This window comes from Brachyhypopomus gauderio, chromosome 19 (genome assembly GCF_052324685.1).
Source record: "Brachyhypopomus gauderio isolate BG-103 chromosome 19, BGAUD_0.2, whole genome shotgun sequence".
Lineage (NCBI taxonomy): Eukaryota > Metazoa > Chordata > Actinopteri > Gymnotiformes > Hypopomidae > Brachyhypopomus > Brachyhypopomus gauderio.
In genome coordinates, this window is record NC_135229.1 from 445,205 (window position 1) to 465,551 (window position 20,347).

Genomic DNA, 20,347 nt, shown 5'->3' on the forward strand with positions numbered 1-20,347 from the left:
TTCAACTTTATGTTTTGCATTTTTTCATTCTTATACCATATAGAAGCTCAAGACTCACAGGAAGGCAGAGGTCCAATATCACACCTCAACAAGAGGAGGTTATGTGTGCTGTGTCATATAAAATAATGCCTTAATGTTGAGGGAAATTCAGCAAGCCATTTTAATATTATATATTTTACCAAGTCATTATACAGGACAACTGTGTTTATCAAAATATTCAATCTGTAAGCATCTCCACTATTGATTGGGTTATGAAACAATACCAGATGACCATGAATCAATCTGTACAACGTTCAAAGAAGATCTTCCAGGAAGATTCCAGTGTGATGTGGATGACAACATGGCCCAACAGAGGGGAGTGTTATCTTGTACAGTACAGACAGCATGATAATTCCTTAGGTTGTCTCGGGTTGTGTTGAATGTGTAGAGTAAGTTTCTAATTGTGCAGTTTTTAGAGTCAAACAGTTGTATGTCTTTTCAGAATTGACAACAAATTGCATTGCAAACAATATTGCTGTATAAATTTGATTCCAGTCCAATGTCTTGCTATCGGTCTCCTACATACAATCATGTGTAACTTTGTGCTATGTGTAAGATTGTATTTTATGTGTAACATGTATAGTTTCTTTTGATACACAGAATGTGCAGCGTTTGTATAATCAAAAGCTTAGCTAGTTTCCATCAGAATGTACGTACAGTCTGCTATTGCAACATGACTACATAATTTGATTGCCTTGTTCAAAGACAATGACACACAGATTAGATATTATGATGGCACTGACAAGTTGGTTGATCTAAATATTTATTTTTGAGGCAAAAACTAAATTTTGAGTGAAGTATGCGCTTTTGCAGGTATTTCATTGAGTTTTGCTGTTTGCACTGTTTTGAGAAATGCAGTTGTTATGATGCAAATAAACCATGATGTGAGAAATGTACTAAATAGACGGAGAAAAAAACTATTTCTAAGAACAAGGGTGAGTAAATACTGCTGTTGTTTAAGTTTATTAACTGCTGTTCGTCATGTCTACCCCTGGAAATAAAGGGCTGAAGTCTTCATTGATCCGCTCCGTGAACTACACCCGGAAGGCTTCACGTTACCATAGCACCCCAACCCCTCCGGTGTATCAAACGCGCGAGCGTGTGTATTATTAACGAGTCTTTGGTCCGTGTGACGGTACTGGCTGCAACCGTGCGGACTCGCGCTGAATCCGTAGCCGGTGCAGATCTGGTGATGGAGTGTGAGTAGAGGATGCCGTCGACAGGTACGTGTGCCGCACCTGTAACCTACAAAAACCTGGAGGAGCAAGATGAGCCTGAACTTGAACTGAAGTTAAATGACTTAAATTACTACAGTATAAAACTGTATATTCACAAATGAACCAGACGCTGTGCCGTGATAGGGAGAATGTAAGCTGCAAACATCTCCATGATCTGGGTTTTTCTCCTGATCTATAATGCTGAAGTGGAGGAGTGTGTAATCATGTTTACTCCATCTACGAGTAGATGAAACTATATCAGTCTGTTGTGCGTGACGGGCATTATAAGATCATAAGGCTGGTATGAGTTCGGTTACTGAACTTTCATCTTCACTCCTGTTGTGTTGTTTCGTTGCTAAGACCCGAGTGTGCGGGCCGGTCCTCTGCAGCGCGACGGGCGGAACCGGATCACGGGCGAACGGGCTGCAGACGTGACCACACAGGACGACCCGTCTGGTACCGAGAGCAGTCCATCTCTGGTGTGGGAGAGACATTTCCACCAGACTATATTGGTGGACATTAGTGAGGACGACAGCCTTCATCTGAGCGACCTGAGGGACTCGTTCTCGGTACCGGTGTCACGGGGCTCGGTCTCTTGTGGTAATACCGACTCGTGGAGTCCCGCAGCAGCACTAACGCTTCACGAATAAAGAATACTGAAGAATAGTCACTGTTGATTTATTCATTCATCTCATTGCAAGAAGCATTTTATTTATAGTTTACGTCTCAATTCAATTACACATATACTAAGAATCCCTGGACTGCGATGATTGGCAAACTGAGCTCAAAGTGTGCACACATTGCACCTAATGGTCTTTCCATATGGACTAAGATCAGAGTTCATAAAGCACAGTCGTCCTTATTAGAATATTGTGTTCAAACGGACTACACCAAATGTGTCCCAGATCTTCTTATGCTGTCTTGTGTTATTCTTAAGTGTCGATGTCTATGGCATTTATGGTTTATTGAGTGTATTAGTACTGAAGTTAGACTATTGAACTCACTGGTTGCATTCACTCCGAAGCTGATCAGAAATAGGAAAACCTTTTTTTAAACTACAATTAAAATAAGAATCCAAACATTTAAAACCAAGCCTGTATAAAACTCAGCTGTTTAGCTGTGTTTTAAATTGTTTTAATTATTTTATTTACAGAGAGCAGTGGTCTGTCTGGATCAGATGAAGTTGAAGAGGAGTCTTCTGAGTGCCCGGCCTCTGTCAGTGAAGCTAGGTCTCACTCCTGTACCAGGAACGGAGGGGACAGGAGTGCGTCAGCCCTGAGGTCCGACCCAGAACGGCCACAACGGCAGCGTCAGGAGGACGACACCAGCGATGAAGAGCAAGAGGAGCTGCCCTACGATGGAGGATCTGAGTGTCACCTCATACACCACGACACCTGCCCCAGAACAGCAGTGCTACACACCCTCCGCCACACGTCTGCCCAGGACTCTGATGTGCTCCAGACTGTTGCCGATCCCACCTGCCACGGTGATCTCTCTGGTCCCCCCTCAGGTCCTGTTGGCCAGGTCTTAGACTCCGTTCCCCAGTTCCTGCTCCGGTATTTCTCCCAGGAAGAGCTGCTGAACTGTGGCAGGCTGATTGAGGCTGAGACCCTGCCTGAGGTCTCTCTGCTTGAGAGTGTTGATGAGACCGTGCTGAGCAGAAGCAGAGATAGCCTCAACACAAAGCCCTGTGTCAGCCACTCGGAGGAGAAAGAGTCCAGCAGAGCTGAAAGTCACAGAACCTCAGAGACGTCCGTCTCCAAGCCAGGATCTGCAGAAACGGCATCACTCAGGTCCAGTAACACTGCTGAACCGGTGATTCTGTCAGACGGCCGTGATCAGTCAGACTCCTCGGTAGTGTCCAACAGTGTCGCTAATGCAATCTGCAATTCAACCAGTGTTGTGCTGTTACCCAAAGATGAGGAGGAAGATGAAGAGGAAGATGAAGAGGGTGCGATGCGAGGCTGCAGTGGCGGTGCTCCTGACCCTGGTGCTCGCGGCTCCTGGGATAGGATGCCCTCTAGTGGTGAGCTGAAGTATGGCCAGGGCCAGGTTCACTACCCCCGTCCTGACTTCTCCAAAGTGGCCCCCAGAGTCAAAATCCCCAAAGGTAAAACACCTGCCAAACCAGGCTGCCAATCACCAGCCATGGACAGAACCCACCATGTGCCTGGCATTGTGGGTAAATCCCCAGCGTCTTGCACCGCTGATGTCATCAGCAGAGTGTTGGAAGACACTGTGTGGTCGTGTGCTTTCAGAGATGAAGGAAAACTGGACCAATATCTACAGGTAGTACCAATACAATACTACTATTCTACTATACTACTGTAACTATTACTGGATCAATATCTACAGGTACCACTCATACAATTATACTATAATACTATACTACTGTTTCTATTACTGGATCAATATCTACAGGTACCACTCATACAATTATACTACACTACTATACTACTGTTACTATTACTGGACCAATATCTACAGGTACCACTGATACAATTTTACTATACTTCTATACTACTGTTACTACTACTGGACCAATATCTACAGGTACCACTCACACAATTATACTATACTACTATACTACTGTTACTATTACTGTACCAATATCTACAGGTACCACTGATACAATTTTACTATACTACTATATTACTGTTACTACTACTGGACCAATATCAACAGGTACCACTCATACAATTATACTATAATACTATAATACTGTTACTATTACTGGACCAATATCAACAGGTACCACTCACACGATTATACTATACTGCTATACTACTGTTACTATTACTGGACCAATATCAACATATACCCCTCATACAATTATACTATAATACTATACTACTGTTACTATTACAGGACCAATATCAACAGGTACCACTGATACAATTATACTATACTACTATAACTATTACTGGACCAGTATCTACAGGTACCACTGACACAATTATACTATACTACTATACTACTGTTACTACTACTGGACCAATATCAACAGGTACCACTAATACAATTATACTATACTACTATACTACTGTTACTACTATTGGACCAATACTGGACCAACAGGTACCACTGATACAATTATACTATAATACTATAATACTGTTACTATTACTGGACCAATATCTACAGGTACCACTGATACAATAATACTATACTACTCTTCTACTATTACTATTACTGGACCAGCATCCACAGGTACTACTGCTACAATAACACCATACTACTATACTACTGTTATTATTACTGGACCAATATCTACAGATACTCTACTATCTACTATTACTATTTTACTATAATAATATACTACTATTACTATCACAGCATAATACTATGCTACTATTACACTATAATACTATACTACTATTGCACTATAATACTATACTACTGCTGTTACTATTACAGATGAACTTCTACTATTACTATTATTCCTGTTACTTTTTCTATTATATTTGCTATTCATTTTATTATTATTCTCATAATTATTTTTACAACTTTGTATGTCATCTATAACAGGAGTAACTAGGACATATTTTACATATAAAACCATAAATGACATTTGACCATTGTTTATTGTAGTAATAGTAGTATTATAATAATAGTATAGTAATTAGGTTCAGGGTACTGTAACTGTATGTTTAATTATGTTTAACTGGTTTAACTGTATGTTGTATGTGTATGTCTAATTGTTTACAATTAGTCTGTATACTGATTCCCAGGCTGAGTATGACAGATTACTTGCTAAATATGCAGAAGACGACCACTTGATCATTCAGATGAAAACACGGTGTCAGGTGTGTGTGTGTTTTCTATACGGTCATGCATGTTTTATGAGTTCCTGCAGGATCACTGAACAGTTCTTGTTCTTGAACAGTTCAGTTCTGTTTGTCCTGCTTTTGATGACTCATCATGTAAAGCTCATCAGTAATGAATATGTTACACTACACCAGAGGACATGTTAACTGCACACTGTGTATAATACCATGCAACACAATTCTTGCTTTCTTGTCTTTTCTGTCAATCAGACTCTGTCCTGCAGTGAGCCTCTACTATTAGCACACAGGAGTATCCCAGGAGAATCCCAGAACGTCAACATCTCACACCATCAATCCCAGAATGTCAACATCTCACGCTTTGAATCCCTGAACGTCAACATCTCACGCCTTGAATCCCAGAACGTCAACATTTCACCCCATGAAACCCAGAATGTCAACATCTCACGTCATGAATCCCAGCGCCTCACCTCACCTCCGAACCCCCACCCCAGCTCAGCAGGCAGGCCATGCAGCATTGTGTTTACTCTCACCTGCTGTTAAACAGGAGCGGCTTCTCACCTCACTGTACCTGTAACCATGCCTACGGATTAGCAGGAAGCCTAGCTAGTGTCACTATCTATGAAGCAAAAGTTGCTCAGCGAGGGCTGATAATTGTTCCAGCCATGAACACACCTCCCTCCAGAAACAAGCGAGAGCAGTACTGTGTGTTTAAGAGTTCAGCAGTTAAGGTGTCAGTAATATGCATAAAACATGAACATTTGTTTGTTAGAGATCCTCTTTACATAGTTTTAATTGGCACTGATCTTAGGAAAAGGGATGGATTGTATATATCATTTGTCATGTAGGGTTGGAAGAGCAGAAGAACAGTGAGGTGTGGAGATCTCTCTCTGAGCTGAAATCCCAAACTGAGGGCCACAGACTCACCACAGAGCTTACTGACATCATCACCCAGTTTAAGGACAAGGTAACAGTGTGACTACTAGACCCACTCTGTTCAAACGTGGTTCTTTAGTGCATGATTAAATCACAGAGTAAAGTGGGGAGCAGAGAAGTGTATACGCCTCACAAACATCACGAGGGTAGTGTGTTTGTGAAGATAATGTATGTATAACTTCACTGCTGCCCACTAACACGTTCTCTTTGACTTCACAGGTGGATGAATTCAAGACAAGCATCAGTGACATGTCAATGACTCTTGAAGAACAGCGGATGGTATCATTAAATTGGTTTTGTCTGTATTCAGTATTTTATTTTAATCTGCCTGAAGAAATCTATTGTCAAAATAAAGACACAGTGTAGTTGGAAGTCATCAAAGTCTTCGTTGATACTGGACAGTAGCGGAATACTCGTAATGGAATACCAATAATGGTATAATCTTGAGCATTTTCTCTCTGAGCAGGTGTTCAGATGGTGGTGTTTGGTATTTTCTCTAAGCAGGTGTTCAGATGGTAGTGTTTGGTATTCTCTCTGAGCAGGTGTTCAGATGGTGGTGTTTGGTATTCTCTCTGAGCAGGTGTTCAGATGGTAGTGTTTGGTATTCTGCCTGAGCAGGTGTTCAGATGGTGGTGTTTGTTTTTTTTCTCTGAGCAGGTGTTCAGATGGTAGTGTTTGGTTTTCTCTCTGAGCAGGTGTTCAGATGGTGGTGTTTGGTATTCTCTCTGAGCAGGTGTTCAGATGGTGGTGTTTGGTATTCTCCCTGAGCAGGTGTTTAGGACCATGTTGGAGGCTCAGGATCAGCTAGAGCGAAACTACATGAATAAGAAGGAGGAACACAGAGCCCTGGAGATGCAGAGATACATGGGATATGACAGGAACACAGGGGAGTTTGACCCTGACAGGTAAATAAAAAAAACACATTTCACATAGGCTGGTATGGATGCTGCTCCTCTGGTCACCACAGGGGGGAGCTCATGAGCGGGCACTAGGAGGCGTCAGCACAATCAGCAGTGATCTGTCACACCTGTTACACCTGTCCTCCCTCCTACTTAAGGAGCTGAGTTGTGACAGATCACTGCTGAATCGTTTTGGTCTCGTGCTGTTGCACTTTCAGCCTACCTCTCACTGTGTGTCTCATTGTTGCATTACTAGGTGTCTCGCCACCTGTCTCTCTCACTCTCTCTCTTGTTCCTCTGTCACGTATTGGAGTCACTATCTCCTTCGCCGCTCCCTGGCCCTTCTCAAGTTTTCCTCCCCCTGTTACATTCCTATCCGTCCTACTTTTGTTTTGAAGGGTTTTTTGTTCTTTGCGGTATTTGCCAGCGAGCCAGTTACTTCCCCTGTTGTCTTTAGTTTGTTTTATACGCGTTGAATTTTCCGTGTCTTTTGAGTTCACCTTTGGTATTATCTCCCATGTTTTTACGGTCAAGTTTATACCTGTTGATTTTACTCTGCATGTTCGGTGGTTGTCACCGCTGGTGTCTCTGTCTCCTTCTCTCGCTGATTGGTGAAGCTAGTCATTTAGTTGTCAGCTCGGCCGGCACTTGGTTCCACGTCTCTCTCTGTTTTCACGCGGTGTGTGCGTGCACATACCCACTACGTTACACACTGTACACTATATGTACCATACATTAGGGGTGTGTTTAAAAAATCGATTTTTCGATTCAAATCGATCTTCATTTGAATGATTTGATATCGATTTATTAAACCTGAGATCAATCTTTAGAATTGGCCAATTTTCCCCACATATGCGTACCGTTTTAACGTCTCGCGTTTTATCTCGCGTGACGTGCTTGAATTCCACCTTGTTTAGGTGTATGAACCCAGCAAACATGACTTGGTTCATTGTGCTGAAGCGCGGCACGCCTGAAGTTACAAAATTCGAGAGGTGCACGACCTTGCAAATCGACAGCGCACGGGCGGAGCCACCGCGATTATGTCGTTTTCGGTGCGCGGACCCTCACACCGGTATAAAGTTGTGAAGTTTACAGTTGACTCTTCTCTTTTATTTTAACATTAATACAAGCGAATTCACTCAACAGAAGTAAATAGCTGAATCCTCTCTCACTCTCGCTCCTTGCGCGCTCTCCCACTCACACAACCTTAACTTAAAGAAACAGTAACCCAATAATCCCATCATTACAATATTAAAAAAGAATGTAACTGTTTACATTATACATTATAATAAAGTTTGAGTGTTCCTTGTATCATTACTACATTTCACATTCAAACTACACTTTTTATTGTAACTGAAATGTCCCTACAAGAATCGATATTGAATCGGATCAAATCGAATCGAAAATCGAATTGAATCGGGACCTTGTGAATCGGAATCGAATCGGGAAATCAGTGGTGATACCCACCCCTACCATACATACTTATACTTATGTCAAAGTCAAAAGTCAAAGTCAAATTTATTTATATAGCGCTTTTTACAGAGTAGCGTCACTGCTCCTCCATTTAGAGAGGAGCCAGTTGAGGTGGTTCTGGAATCTGGTCCGGATGCCCCCTGGGCGCCTCCCTGGTGAGGTGTTGGGCATGTCCAACTGGAAGGAAACCCCGGGGAGATTATATCTCTCGGATGTCCTGGGAACACCTGGGTAACCCCCCAGAGGAGTGTGGCTGGGTAGAGGGAAGCCTGGGCCTCTTTGCTTAGGCTCCTGCCCCCGTAACACAGACCCAGATAAGCGGATGTGAGTGGATTGATGAAGCTGGACCCCTGGATTAGTTGTGAGTGCTGTAGATGTTTCTGGAAGATCAGTGAAGGTGTCCATGTGTGCAGGCAGGTGGAAGGGGAGATCTTCTGGCTAGGAATGCAACTGGAGGTCATAAAGGAGCAAATAGACAATAACGCCCTCCATGACTGTCTTCCTGCCTCACGCTGTACCGCCACTCCTCCACACCATGAAGAGCACGGGGAGATCATCACTACTCCTCCACACCACTGTGAGGTCATCACTACTCCTCCACACCACTGTGAGGTCATCACTACTCCACCACACCACAATGAGGTCATCACTACTCCTCCACACCACTGTGAGGTCATCACTACTCCACCACACCACTGTGAGGTCATCACTACTCCACCACGCCACAGTGAGGTCATCACTACTCCACCACACCACTGTGAGGTCATCACTACTCCACCACGCCACAGTGAGGTCATAACTACTCCACCATGCCACAGTGAGGTCATCACTACTCCTCCACACCACTGTGAGGTCATCAATACTCCACACCACTTTGAGGTCATCACTCCTCCACACCACTGTGAGGTCATCACTACTCCTCCACACCACTGTGAGGTCATCACTCCTCCACACCACTGTGAGGTCATCACTCCTGCACACCACTGTGAGGTCATCACTACTCCTCCACACCATGGTGAGGTCATCACTACTCCTCCAAACCACTGTGAGGTCATCACTCCTCCACACCACTGTGAGGTCATCACTACTCCTCCACACCATGGTGAGGTCATCGCATCTTCCGCATGCCAGCTGGCATTACATAAGGTGACACCTGCTACCTGGCTCACTCACCAGTGTGTTTAATACTCGTACTAACTCATCACCAGGGTGTTTAATACTAATACTAACTCATCACCAGTGTGTTTAATACTCATACTAACTCATCTCCAGTGTGTTTAATACTCATATTAACTCATCACCAGTGTGTTTAATACTCATACTAACTCATCACCAGTGTGTTTAATACTCATACTAACTCATCTCCAGTGTGTTTAATACTCATATTAACTCATCTCCAGTGTGTTTAATACTCATACTAACTCATCACCAGTGTGTTTAATACTCATATTAACTCATCTCCAGTGTGTTTAATACTCATACTTACTCATCACTAGGCTAGGCTAACTTAACTTACATACAGCTTACTAACAAAGCTTAAACACACACAACTGAACACGCAGAACTTGTGTTATCGCTTTACAGGAGTTCCTGTTTAGCATCTCTAGCAGCCGCACATCTGCTGAGGAAGAGGAACATTTTAAAACCAATGATGAAGAACCCACAGTGATAGACTCAGCTCTCGCACTCATACAGTACGTTCAGCATGCAGTAACACCACACTTTGGTAATCTCATGACAAAAGTATTTAAACTCAGGCGTTTAAGACCCCAGGGCATGATTACTATAACTCAGGAGTTAACTCAACATTCCTGGGTATACTTTAGCTCATGTGGAGTGGAGGCTGTGAGCTGAGAGTGAAAGTTGTGAAATGAAACACACCACTCTTCACATGTGCTCAGGTGACTCATGACATTTGTATCAGTTTCCCAATGGAAACACTGAGGTACCCTCTACCCCTCCCCCGACCCTCTACCCCTCCCTGACCCTCTACCCCTCCCTGACCCTCTACCCCTCCCCTGACACTCCACCCCTCCCCCGACACTCTACCCCTCCACCGACCCTCTACCCCTCCCCCGATCCTCTACCCCTCCCCCGACACTCTACCCCTCCCCCGACCCTCTACCCCGACCCCGACACTCTACCCCGACCCCGATCCTCTACCCCTCCCCCGACCCTCTACCCCTCCCCCGACACTCTACCTCTCCCCCGACCCTCTACCCCTCCCCCGACACTCTACCCCTCCCCCGACCCTCTACCCCTCCCCCGACCCTCTACCCCTCCCCCGATCCTCTACCCCGACCCCGACCCTCTACCCCGACCCCGACCCTCTACTCTTGGGCTTCCCCAGCATCAACGGTCAGTCGTCCCACTTTGATGGTGAAGGTGAGGCTGAGGATGGTAGCATGAGCATGGCAGGTGTGCAAGATGAAGACTTCCTGGAAAGGCTGCCAGAGTCGCCCCAGAGGACACCCTACAGGTGAGTTCTGTCCGTCGCCCCAGAGGACACCCGACAGGTGAGTTCTGTCCATCTCCCCAGAGGACACCCTACAGGTGTGAGTTCTGTCCGTCTCCCCAGAGGACACCCTACAGGTGAGTTCTGTCCGTCTCCCCAGAGGGCACCCGACAGGTGAGTTCTGTCCATCTCCCCAGAGGACACCCGACAGGTGAGTTCTGTCAGTCGCCCCAGAGGACACCCGACAGGTGAGTTCTGTCAGTCACCCCAGAGGACATCCTACAGGTGAGCTCTGTCCGTCTCCCCAGAGGACACCCTACAGATGAGTTCTGTCCGTCGCCCCAGAGGACACCCTACAGGTGAGCTCTGTCCGTCACCCCAGAGGACACCCTACAGGTGAGTTCTGTCAGCCGTCCCAGAGGACACCCTACAGGTGAGTTCTGTCAGCCGCACTCCTGTCATGATCCTGGCTGTGTGGAGGAACCCTGAGGCTGTGGGCCGTCTGAGCTTGGAGGTGGGTGGATCAGTCACTCAGTGTGTACCAGAGAACCTGTCTAAGATTTACGGGATACCTCTTTAATAGCAACATTCGAAATTAAAGTTTCATTTGTAATATACACAGGAAAAGATGTGAAACATACTGGGCCAAACCATTATGGTTTCACGTCACACTAGAACCACATCAACATTAACATCAGTATCAGGCCTCTGTGCTGTAACTAATGTGATGTAATCTCCTGTGGCCCCGTTTCATACGCAAGTCCCCAAGATGTAGGATGTCACCTGCAAGATTCCCCAGAACCATATACAAACAAAATACAGGTAAAACACACACACACACACACACACACACACACACACACACACACACACACACACACACACACACACACACACACACACACAGAGATGTATCCATTCTGAAAGAATTAACTGTAAATATAAATATAAAAGAGTAAATAGGATATTTAATTCAATTAAATATTTAAATTTCAAATATTTTTTTAACATTTTCCATTTTGTACTGAGGATTGTAAGTGTGACTGTCAGGTGAGACGGTGTATCACTCATTACAGCGGCATGTGAGTCCAGAGACAGACAGTGGTTTGGGAACATCTGACCTGAGCCGACCAGCAACAGGACTCTCTCACACACAGCATAATGCTGACAGGTACACTTGAACACACACACACACACACACACACAAAGTCAGTGTAATTACAAAATTTCAGAGAGCAAGTATCAAAGCAAATAAAACTGTCATATCAGACATTTGAATGTAAAAACCCAGTTTGATCAGTATTGAAAACAAATGCATTTATCACATACACATCTTCAAGAAATATGTTGGTGAATCATTTGGAATATATTGTATTTCTTTATGAAAAGCAGCTAAATGTGATATTATCATAATTAAAATCATTAAGACACAGACCACACATGCAACACCAAAGTATCATATCTGTAATAAGAAAAGGGTCACCAGGCCGTAGTCACTGATGGGAGAGCAGTGTGAGAATGTTTATACTCACATACTACATATAGTACACATACTACAGATACTACAGTACTACACATACTACCAGTGTTGTGAATAACGCCGTTAAAAATAACGGTGTTAGGTAACGGCATCATTTTGTCAGTAACGGGATAATATAATTAATTAGTTTTCCTGTCATTACAACGCCGTTGACGTTACTGGTCATTAAAAGCGGTGCGTTACTATATATTGATATACTAACAATAATGCGAGCGGACCGCTGCCCAGGCTAGTGAGAAGTAACAGATCTCGATAGGTCACAGTTCTCGGTGTAACACTTGTTTAACTTAACAAGTAAGTAAGCGATTGGCTAAGGCAGCGTTATGGTAGCCAATCAGAGCCAGTGTTAGACTGGGTATTTGATTTATTTAATTAAGAATTGAGGTTTTATTGTTAAATTTACTTCTGTTGTGAACAAACCAGTTGTCTCAGGTTGAGAGAATTTAATTTAATTTGATAGATGTAAATGCACTTTATATAGTGTAACTGTTTACTTTTGCTTTTTTTTTTTTTTTGGGATTTGGGATTTTAAAGGATTTTATCCTGCACTGGTCTGTTGATGTGCAATAAATATTAAAAATTAAACACCTTTCTGATCTACTCATTTCAACTGACTGTGAAAACTGCTTTTTCAAAAAATTCTTATCTATTGGCATATAACTTTTTTTTACTGTAATGCAAATAGTTACTTTCCCTGGTAACGAGTTACTTTCATTATAGAGTAATTCAGTTACTAACTCAGTTACTTTTTTGAACAAGTAGTGTTAGTAACTATAACTAATTACTTTTTTAAAGTAACGTTCCCAACACTGCATACTACAGATACTACAGTACTACACATACTACAAATACTACACATACTATACATACTACACATAGTACAGTACTACAGATACTACAGTACTACACATACTACAGTACTATACATACTATACATACTACAGATACTACAGATACTACACATACTACAGATACTACAGTACTACACTTAGTCCAGCAGCTAATCAAGTCTAAACCAATACATGCCTAAATTATTTTTTGTCTCTTAGCTTGTCCCCATCTGATGATGTCACCAGCATGAGCATGAGCACATCAGAAAATTATGCATCTAATCTACAAATGACTATGGCAACCTGGGCTGGATGGTCTACAATGGGAGAGTCAGACCCAGGTCACCTCCCTAACAGTGTTCAGAATATACAGTGGAACTACACTATCCAGAATGCACCTGTCAGACTGCACTTCAAAGCGGAGACACCAGCATGTGGTAAAGGCAAGCTATTATTAAAGATACTCATTTACATACACACTCAACAGGCTGCATTCTCAACATATGCAGATACACACAACCAAACAAGATTATTGAGGGATATTAAGAAACAATCATGAAAAACCATTTTATACACATGATATTCAGATTTTTAAAAGTTGCTTCTCAATGTTGTTCCTGTAGAGGGCGCTACTCTCCGTCCAGCGGGTCCAGAGGAACATTTAGCTTCAGCACCAGCACATCCTGCTGATGAGGTGCAGGCCAGCCATGGTCATGCCCCCAGTTGGCCACACCCCCAGTTAACCACGCCCCCACATGGCCACACCCTCAGCTCCTGCCCCAAGTGAGCTCTTCTCAAAGCAGCAGACAGACACCACTGGAACTGAAAATACTGGATGTAAAAACTAGACTAATAAAGTTTAAATTTTCACTACTTGGTTGCAGTCAGTCACTCGTGCTGAACTCCCTGGAACTCCTTCATTCTCACACGCTTGAGACTAATGTGGAGCGTAAAACTTCTGTGTTCAGTAGTGACATTATCCGTGCACTGAAGCATGAGGTGTCTCACCTGAAGAGGGCGCTGGAGGGCTCTCTGGGCTATTTGCATCAGCCGAGTCATACAAACACCCACGAGAAGAGACTCGGAGGTCAGCCTCGCCCCCGACACCAGCATAGACACAGATCCAGCAGGTAACCACACACACCAGAACCAAAGAGACTCTGCTGAAACACAGAGAGAGCTTTTAAAATGTTTGAGAATTTTTAAATCAAAGGACTTGCTGCACTATTCGTGTTACAGATGCGCTAATATTGACATTATCCACAAGAAGGTGGAAGACTGGATGTCTTCTGATATGAAGCTCAATGGTTCTACAGGTAACACTATGCACCCAGGTAGCACTACACACCCAGGTAACATTACTCACCCAGGTAACACTACACACCCAGGTAACACTCCTTACCCAGGTATCACTACACACCCAGGTAACACTACACACCAAGGTAGCACTACACACCAAGGTAACACTACACACCCAGGTAACACTACACACCAACTTAGCACTACACACCAACGTAGCACTACACACCCAGGTAACACTACACAGCAAGGTAACACTACACACCAAGGTAGCACTACACACCCAGGTAACACTACACACCAAGGTAACACTACACACCCAGGTAACACTACACACCAAGGTAGCACTACACACCCAGGTAACACTACACACCCAGGTAGCACTACACACCAAGGTAGCACTACACACCAAGGTAACACTACACACCCAGGTAACACTACACACCAAGGTAACACTACACACCAAGGTAGCACTACACACCCAGGTAACACTACACACCCAGATAGCAGTACACACCAAAGTAGCACTACACACCCAGGTAACACTACACACCCAGATAGCAGTACACACCGAGGTAGCACTACACACCAAGGTAGCACTACACACCCAGGTAGCACTACACACCCAGGTAACACTACACACCCAGGAAACAACACTCCCCCAGGTAACACTACTCATTCCAGTAGTCATACTCAACCTAACAGTACTCATCCAGGTGAAGCCTAGTGTCTCTGTATTTGTACAAGTATCCAGAATGTGTTTACACAGGATCAGACAGAGAATCAGATACTTCATCTTCTGGCCGACTCCGTCCTGCTCACAGAGACTTGAACCTCCGCTGCAGGACTCCCTCACACAGAAGACCACCTGACTACAGGGGCTCCTCCCTGGGTTTGTGTTCTCTTGCTCCTTTATGGACCAAAATATATAACTAAACGAACCTAGCAGCCCCTAACACAGACATATACACCTACGTTTCTGTTGAAGATTGTCCAGAGGTGGTGCAAAATGATGTTTTCTTTTCTTTCAACATCCCTCTTAAAGAAAAATGTTTACTGTTTGATTCAATTATATGCGTTGCATTTCTGTATGTCAAGTTCTCAGACGGTTCACTCCATCCCTTGACAGCTTCTTTAGAGAGCCTATCTACGGATATGGTTCAGTCCAGACATGCCAATCATCAGAGACCCAATGATGAGTCAACCAATCACAGCAGCAGAGCTAATGTTGGATCAACCAATCACAGCACTATTGCTGGATTTGGACTAACCAGTCACAGAAAAAGAGTCAACAAAAGAAATGAGTGTAGACCACAAGGTAAGAAATCAGGAAAGTGAAAACACTGAGCTGATGTTAGACTTTAACCCAGGGGTCACCAACATGTCGCCCGCGAGGACGTCACGAGTCGCCCGCGGGCTTGTTTTAAAAATAGCTCACTATACCAAAGCGCTGCATCGTTTATGTTTTTACTACTATTATAGATTGTCCGCGGTTGGTAGCGGTCTTCCTGCTTAGCAATTGACACTCGCACACGCACCCCCCCCCCCCCCCCCCCCCCTGCTCAACAACTTTTCGTTAGATTGATGCGAATTCATCTGGTAGCCCTCCGCAATAATTGGTCTCCAAGAAGTAGCTCCTAGTTTCAAAAAGGTTGGTGACCCCTGCTTTAACCCGACCACACGGCTGAGGACTACGTGGGCACGAGGGCCAGAGCTGATTTTATAACACAACGCATCTTCTTGCTTCAGAAACCTTTAGTTAGTTCCGTTGTGAATATCTTGGCTGTGTTTTGCTGTGTGTGCTACATTACAGGGGAAAGCGGCTGTGTAATGAACAGACTTGATCCTCTACCTCGTCCCCTACACGAACCTCTTCAGATTAACTATGACTCCTGCTACAGCTTCTCCTCTGTGTAAGCAGTTGATCATTTTATCAATAAATCAGGTCATGTATTCATAACTAAGTGTAAAATCAGTCCTAAGTACATTTTAAAAACGATTTACTCTGTACTTGTGATCTTAGTTTCAAAGCACAACATCTGCAGTCAGGACGAGACTCTGCACTGCTGTCCAGTAACGTCTCCCTGCTACACACCGCCCCCTGCTGGACTGGAGGAAAGGCACGGACCCACAGACACAACAAGGTCAGTCTGGAGCACATAGTGAGCACTGTTTTGTTCTTCAGAGGCCTTACACTGATCTAGATAGTACACTGAACCACTTTACACAGTAGTTTGTAGACATATTTTTACAGCTTCTAGACTACTTTACCTTTACTTTACTACTTTACTACTTTTCTAGACTGCTTTTACAATGTATAAATCAGATAGCGCCCCCTAGAGCTGTGTACAAATGGGCAGGAAGGGGCAACAATAGTATAAAAACCCAGACAGACAGCAATGTAGTTCTTGCACTATTATAATTGTAGTCTTGTAAAAGCTTACAACAATACAACTATTATAGAGATATATACAGTGGGGAAATAAGTATTTAGTCAGTTACCAAATGTGCAAGTTCTCCCACTTAAAAAGATGAGAGAGGCCGGTAATTGACATCATAGGTAGACCTCAACTATGAGAGACAAAATGTGAAAAAAAAATTGAAAAAATAATTTTGTCTGACTTTTAAAGAATTTATTTGCAAATAATGGTGGAAAATAAGTATTTGGTCAATAACAAAAGTTCATCTCAATACTTTGTTGCATATCCTCTGTTGGCAATGAGAGAGGTCAAACGTTTTCTGTAAGTCTTCACAAGGTTGGCACACACTGTTGCTGGTATGTTGGCCCATTCCTCCATGCAGATCTCCTCTAGAGCAGTGATGTTTTGGGGCTGTCGGCGGGCAACACGGACTTTTAACTCCCTCCAAAGGTTTTCGATGAGGTTGAGATCGGGAGACTGGCTAGGCCACTCCAGGACTTTGAAATGTTTCTTACGAAGCCACCCCTTTGTTGCCCTAGCAGTATGCTTGGGATCATTGTCATGCTGAAAGACCCAGCCACGTTTCATCTTCATTGCCCTTGCTGATGGAAGGAGGTTTGCACCCAAAATCTCACAATATATGGCCCCATTCATTCTTTCATGTACACGGACCAGTCGTCCTGGTCCCTTTGCAGAGAAACAGCCCCAAAGCATGATGTTGCCACCCCCATGCTTCACAGTTGGTATGGTGTTCTTTGGATGCAACTCAGCATTCACTGTCCTCCAAACACGACGAGTTGTGTTTTTACCAAATAGTTCTACTTTGGTTTCATCTGACCATATGACATTCTCCCAATACTCTTCTGGAACATCCAAATGCTCTCTAGCAAACTTCAGACGTGCCTGGATATGGACTGGCTTAAGCAGGGGGACACGTCTGGCACTGCAAGATCTGAGTCCCTGGCGTCGTAGTGTGTTGCTGATGGGAGCCTTTGTAACGTTGGTCCCAGCTTTCTGCAGGTCATTCACTAGATCCCCCTTGTGGTTCTGGGATTTTTCCTCACCGTTCTTGTGATCATTTTGACCCCACGGGCTGAGATCTTGCGTGGAGCCCCAGATCGAGGGAGATTAGTAGTGGTCTTGTAGGTCTTCCATTTTCTGATTATTGCTCCAACACTAGATTTCTTCACACCAAGCTGCTTGCCTATTGCAGATTCAGTCTTCCCAGCCTGGTGCAGGTTTACAATTTGGTTTCTGGTGTCCTCCGACAGCTCTTTCGTCTTCACCATAGTGGAGTTTGGAGTGTGACTGTTTGAGGTTGTGGGCAGGTGTCTTTTATACCGTTAACGACTTCAAACAGGTGCCATTAATACAGGTAATGAGTGGGGGAAAGAGGAGCCTCTTAAAAAAGAAGTTACAGGTCTGTGACAGCCAGAAATCTTGCTTGTTTGTAGGTGACCAAATACTTATTTTCCACCATTATTTGCAAATAAATTCTTTAAAAGTCAGACAAAATGATTTTCTCAATTTTTTTTCACATTTTGTCTCTCATAGTTGAGGTCTACCTATGATGTCAATTACCGGCCCCTCTCATTTTTTTTAAGTGGGAGAACTTGCACAATTGGTGACTGACTAAATACTTATTTTCCCCACTGTATTCTATATTGTATTAATGAATCTGACTGAACCAGATATCAGATAAGTCACAGGAAGTCTGTGTTTACTATTTTGTTTATTTGTTTTCTTATTTGGCTGTTGCCAGGAGATGATGATGAACAGGACTCTGGATGAAGCGCTGGAAGCGGTTTTGCTGCTGAAGCAGACCACAGAGCGCATGGCTGAAAGCCTCCGCATAGACCTGGCCATGGACAGGCTCTACAGGAAGTGACATCGCCTTAGACAGGAAGGACAGGCTCTACAGGAAATTACATGGCCTACATCGCCTAGAGACAGGAAGCAGCCCTTACATTCTATAATGTAGAATGTTTAGAGTAATATATTCCTTTTAATTAAAGAATTTCCACCAATGATAATAATTCTATAGTTTGTTTCCACAACTTATTGACTCATGCTGTCTGGCCGGTTGGTCAGAGGAAGGCAGCCAGTAGGGGGCAGCATAGCACCTGTAATTGGCATTCTGTATGTTAGGGGCTCACAGCCCTAATTGTTCTGTTCATCAGTCTCATGGTGTTTTATGATGAAGTTGTTTCCTTATATTTCTTAAGGGATTGAGGAGAGAGGAACCTCAAGTGTTTTTATACTCATGATGTAAATGTAGAGTATAAATTCTCTACCATATAAAATGAAGATAAACAGCAAAGAAAAAAAAACATATTAATGATTAAGAAAAGAAAAGATAATCCTTTATTAATCCCGCAATGGGGAAATTTGCAGTATTACAGCAGCAGGGAGGAAGGGTCAGAGTAAGGAAGTATACAAACTATATAAGATCAATTAAACAAAAATCAATGTACAATGGTTTACAAAATATATGATATTGATTACAGTTAAATGCTACTACTATTACTACTACTAATACTACACTAATACTACTGATACTAATACTACTAATATTACACCTGCACTCCACTCACTGCACTGGTTACCTGTCAGCTTTAGAATAGATTTTAAGGTTCTAGTGATGGTTTTTAAATGTCTTCATGGTCTTGCTCCTCTTTACCTCAGTGAAATGGTTAGATATGTTCCAGTCAGGTCTCTCAGGTCTTCAAACAGTAACCTACTGGTGATTCCTAAAAGCCGATAAAAGATTGGCGAGGGTGCTTTTAGCCACTATGGCCCAAAGCTCTGGAACTCTCTTCCTGAAGAGCTCAGAGGCATTTCATTTCATCCCTGCATCCCTAAATCTGTTACTTTATTACATTATTTTATTGTGTTTGTTTCCTTTTTATCTTTAATTTCTTTTAACATTTTCTTTTTGTCTTATCTTTGCCTCCTTTTAATGTTTCTTTTTTATTTATTCTGTAAAGTACTTTGAGTTGCATGTATGTATGAAAGGTGCTATACAAATAAAGATTATTATTATTATTGTTATTAATACTATTACTATTAATAATAATATTAATAATAATTAGTGTGTGGGTGGGTAAATCTACTTATGATCATGTGCTGTACACTTACAATCTTCTACTATCTGCTTTTATGCGTTTTATTTTTTGTCATTAGCATTTTAGGGTCAAGTATTCCTGTCCTTTCCCACTATAGTTTCATTTGGCTTCTGGCAAAACCTTCAGACACCATTCAGAACGAGTCCGAACATTAGGACACATTCTCCTGTCTGCGTGGGCTGCACACGTCTCTGTGTATGACCCCCTGTTTGACCTCACAGCACAATGGCAGAGATTTCCAGTGTCAAACTTCAGCGAAATCCCCGTTAGTGTAATCAACACACATCTTACCTTCCCAGTGCTGTTGGTCTGCTCATGTGACACTACAG

General features: G+C 43.2%; 1 protein-coding gene across 3 annotated transcripts; it reads left to right on the plus strand.

The window, feature by feature from the left end:
* Nucleotides 1-1,099: 1,099 nt before the first annotated feature.
* On the plus strand, nt 1,100-19,162 carry aknad1 (AKNA domain containing 1). Of its 3 annotated transcripts, none has more exons than XM_076982078.1 (22): nt 1,100-1,262; nt 1,617-1,856; nt 2,410-3,545; nt 4,988-5,062; nt 5,294-5,543; nt 5,890-6,008; nt 6,197-6,256; nt 6,749-6,882; nt 8,763-9,495; nt 9,934-10,043; nt 10,700-10,828; nt 11,566-11,626; nt 11,881-11,975; nt 13,394-13,617; nt 13,798-13,957; nt 14,059-14,304; nt 14,414-14,490; nt 15,243-15,365; nt 15,603-15,791; nt 16,287-16,386; nt 16,497-16,617; nt 18,656-19,162. In XM_076982078.1, exons 1-22 carry the CDS (start codon nt 1,250-1,252, stop codon nt 18,779-18,781), a joined length of 4,521 nt encoding a protein of 1,506 aa, XP_076838193.1. In that variant the 5' UTR covers nt 1,100-1,249; the 3' UTR covers nt 18,782-19,162. The 3 variants fall into 3 exon arrangements, with proteins under 3 accessions (XP_076838193.1, XP_076838194.1, XP_076838195.1); XM_076982079.1 differs by having other exon boundaries at nt 13,394-13,611; XM_076982080.1 differs by having other exon boundaries at nt 14,143-14,304; nt 18,656-19,161.
* The last annotated feature ends 1,185 nt before the right edge of the window (nt 19,163-20,347 follow it).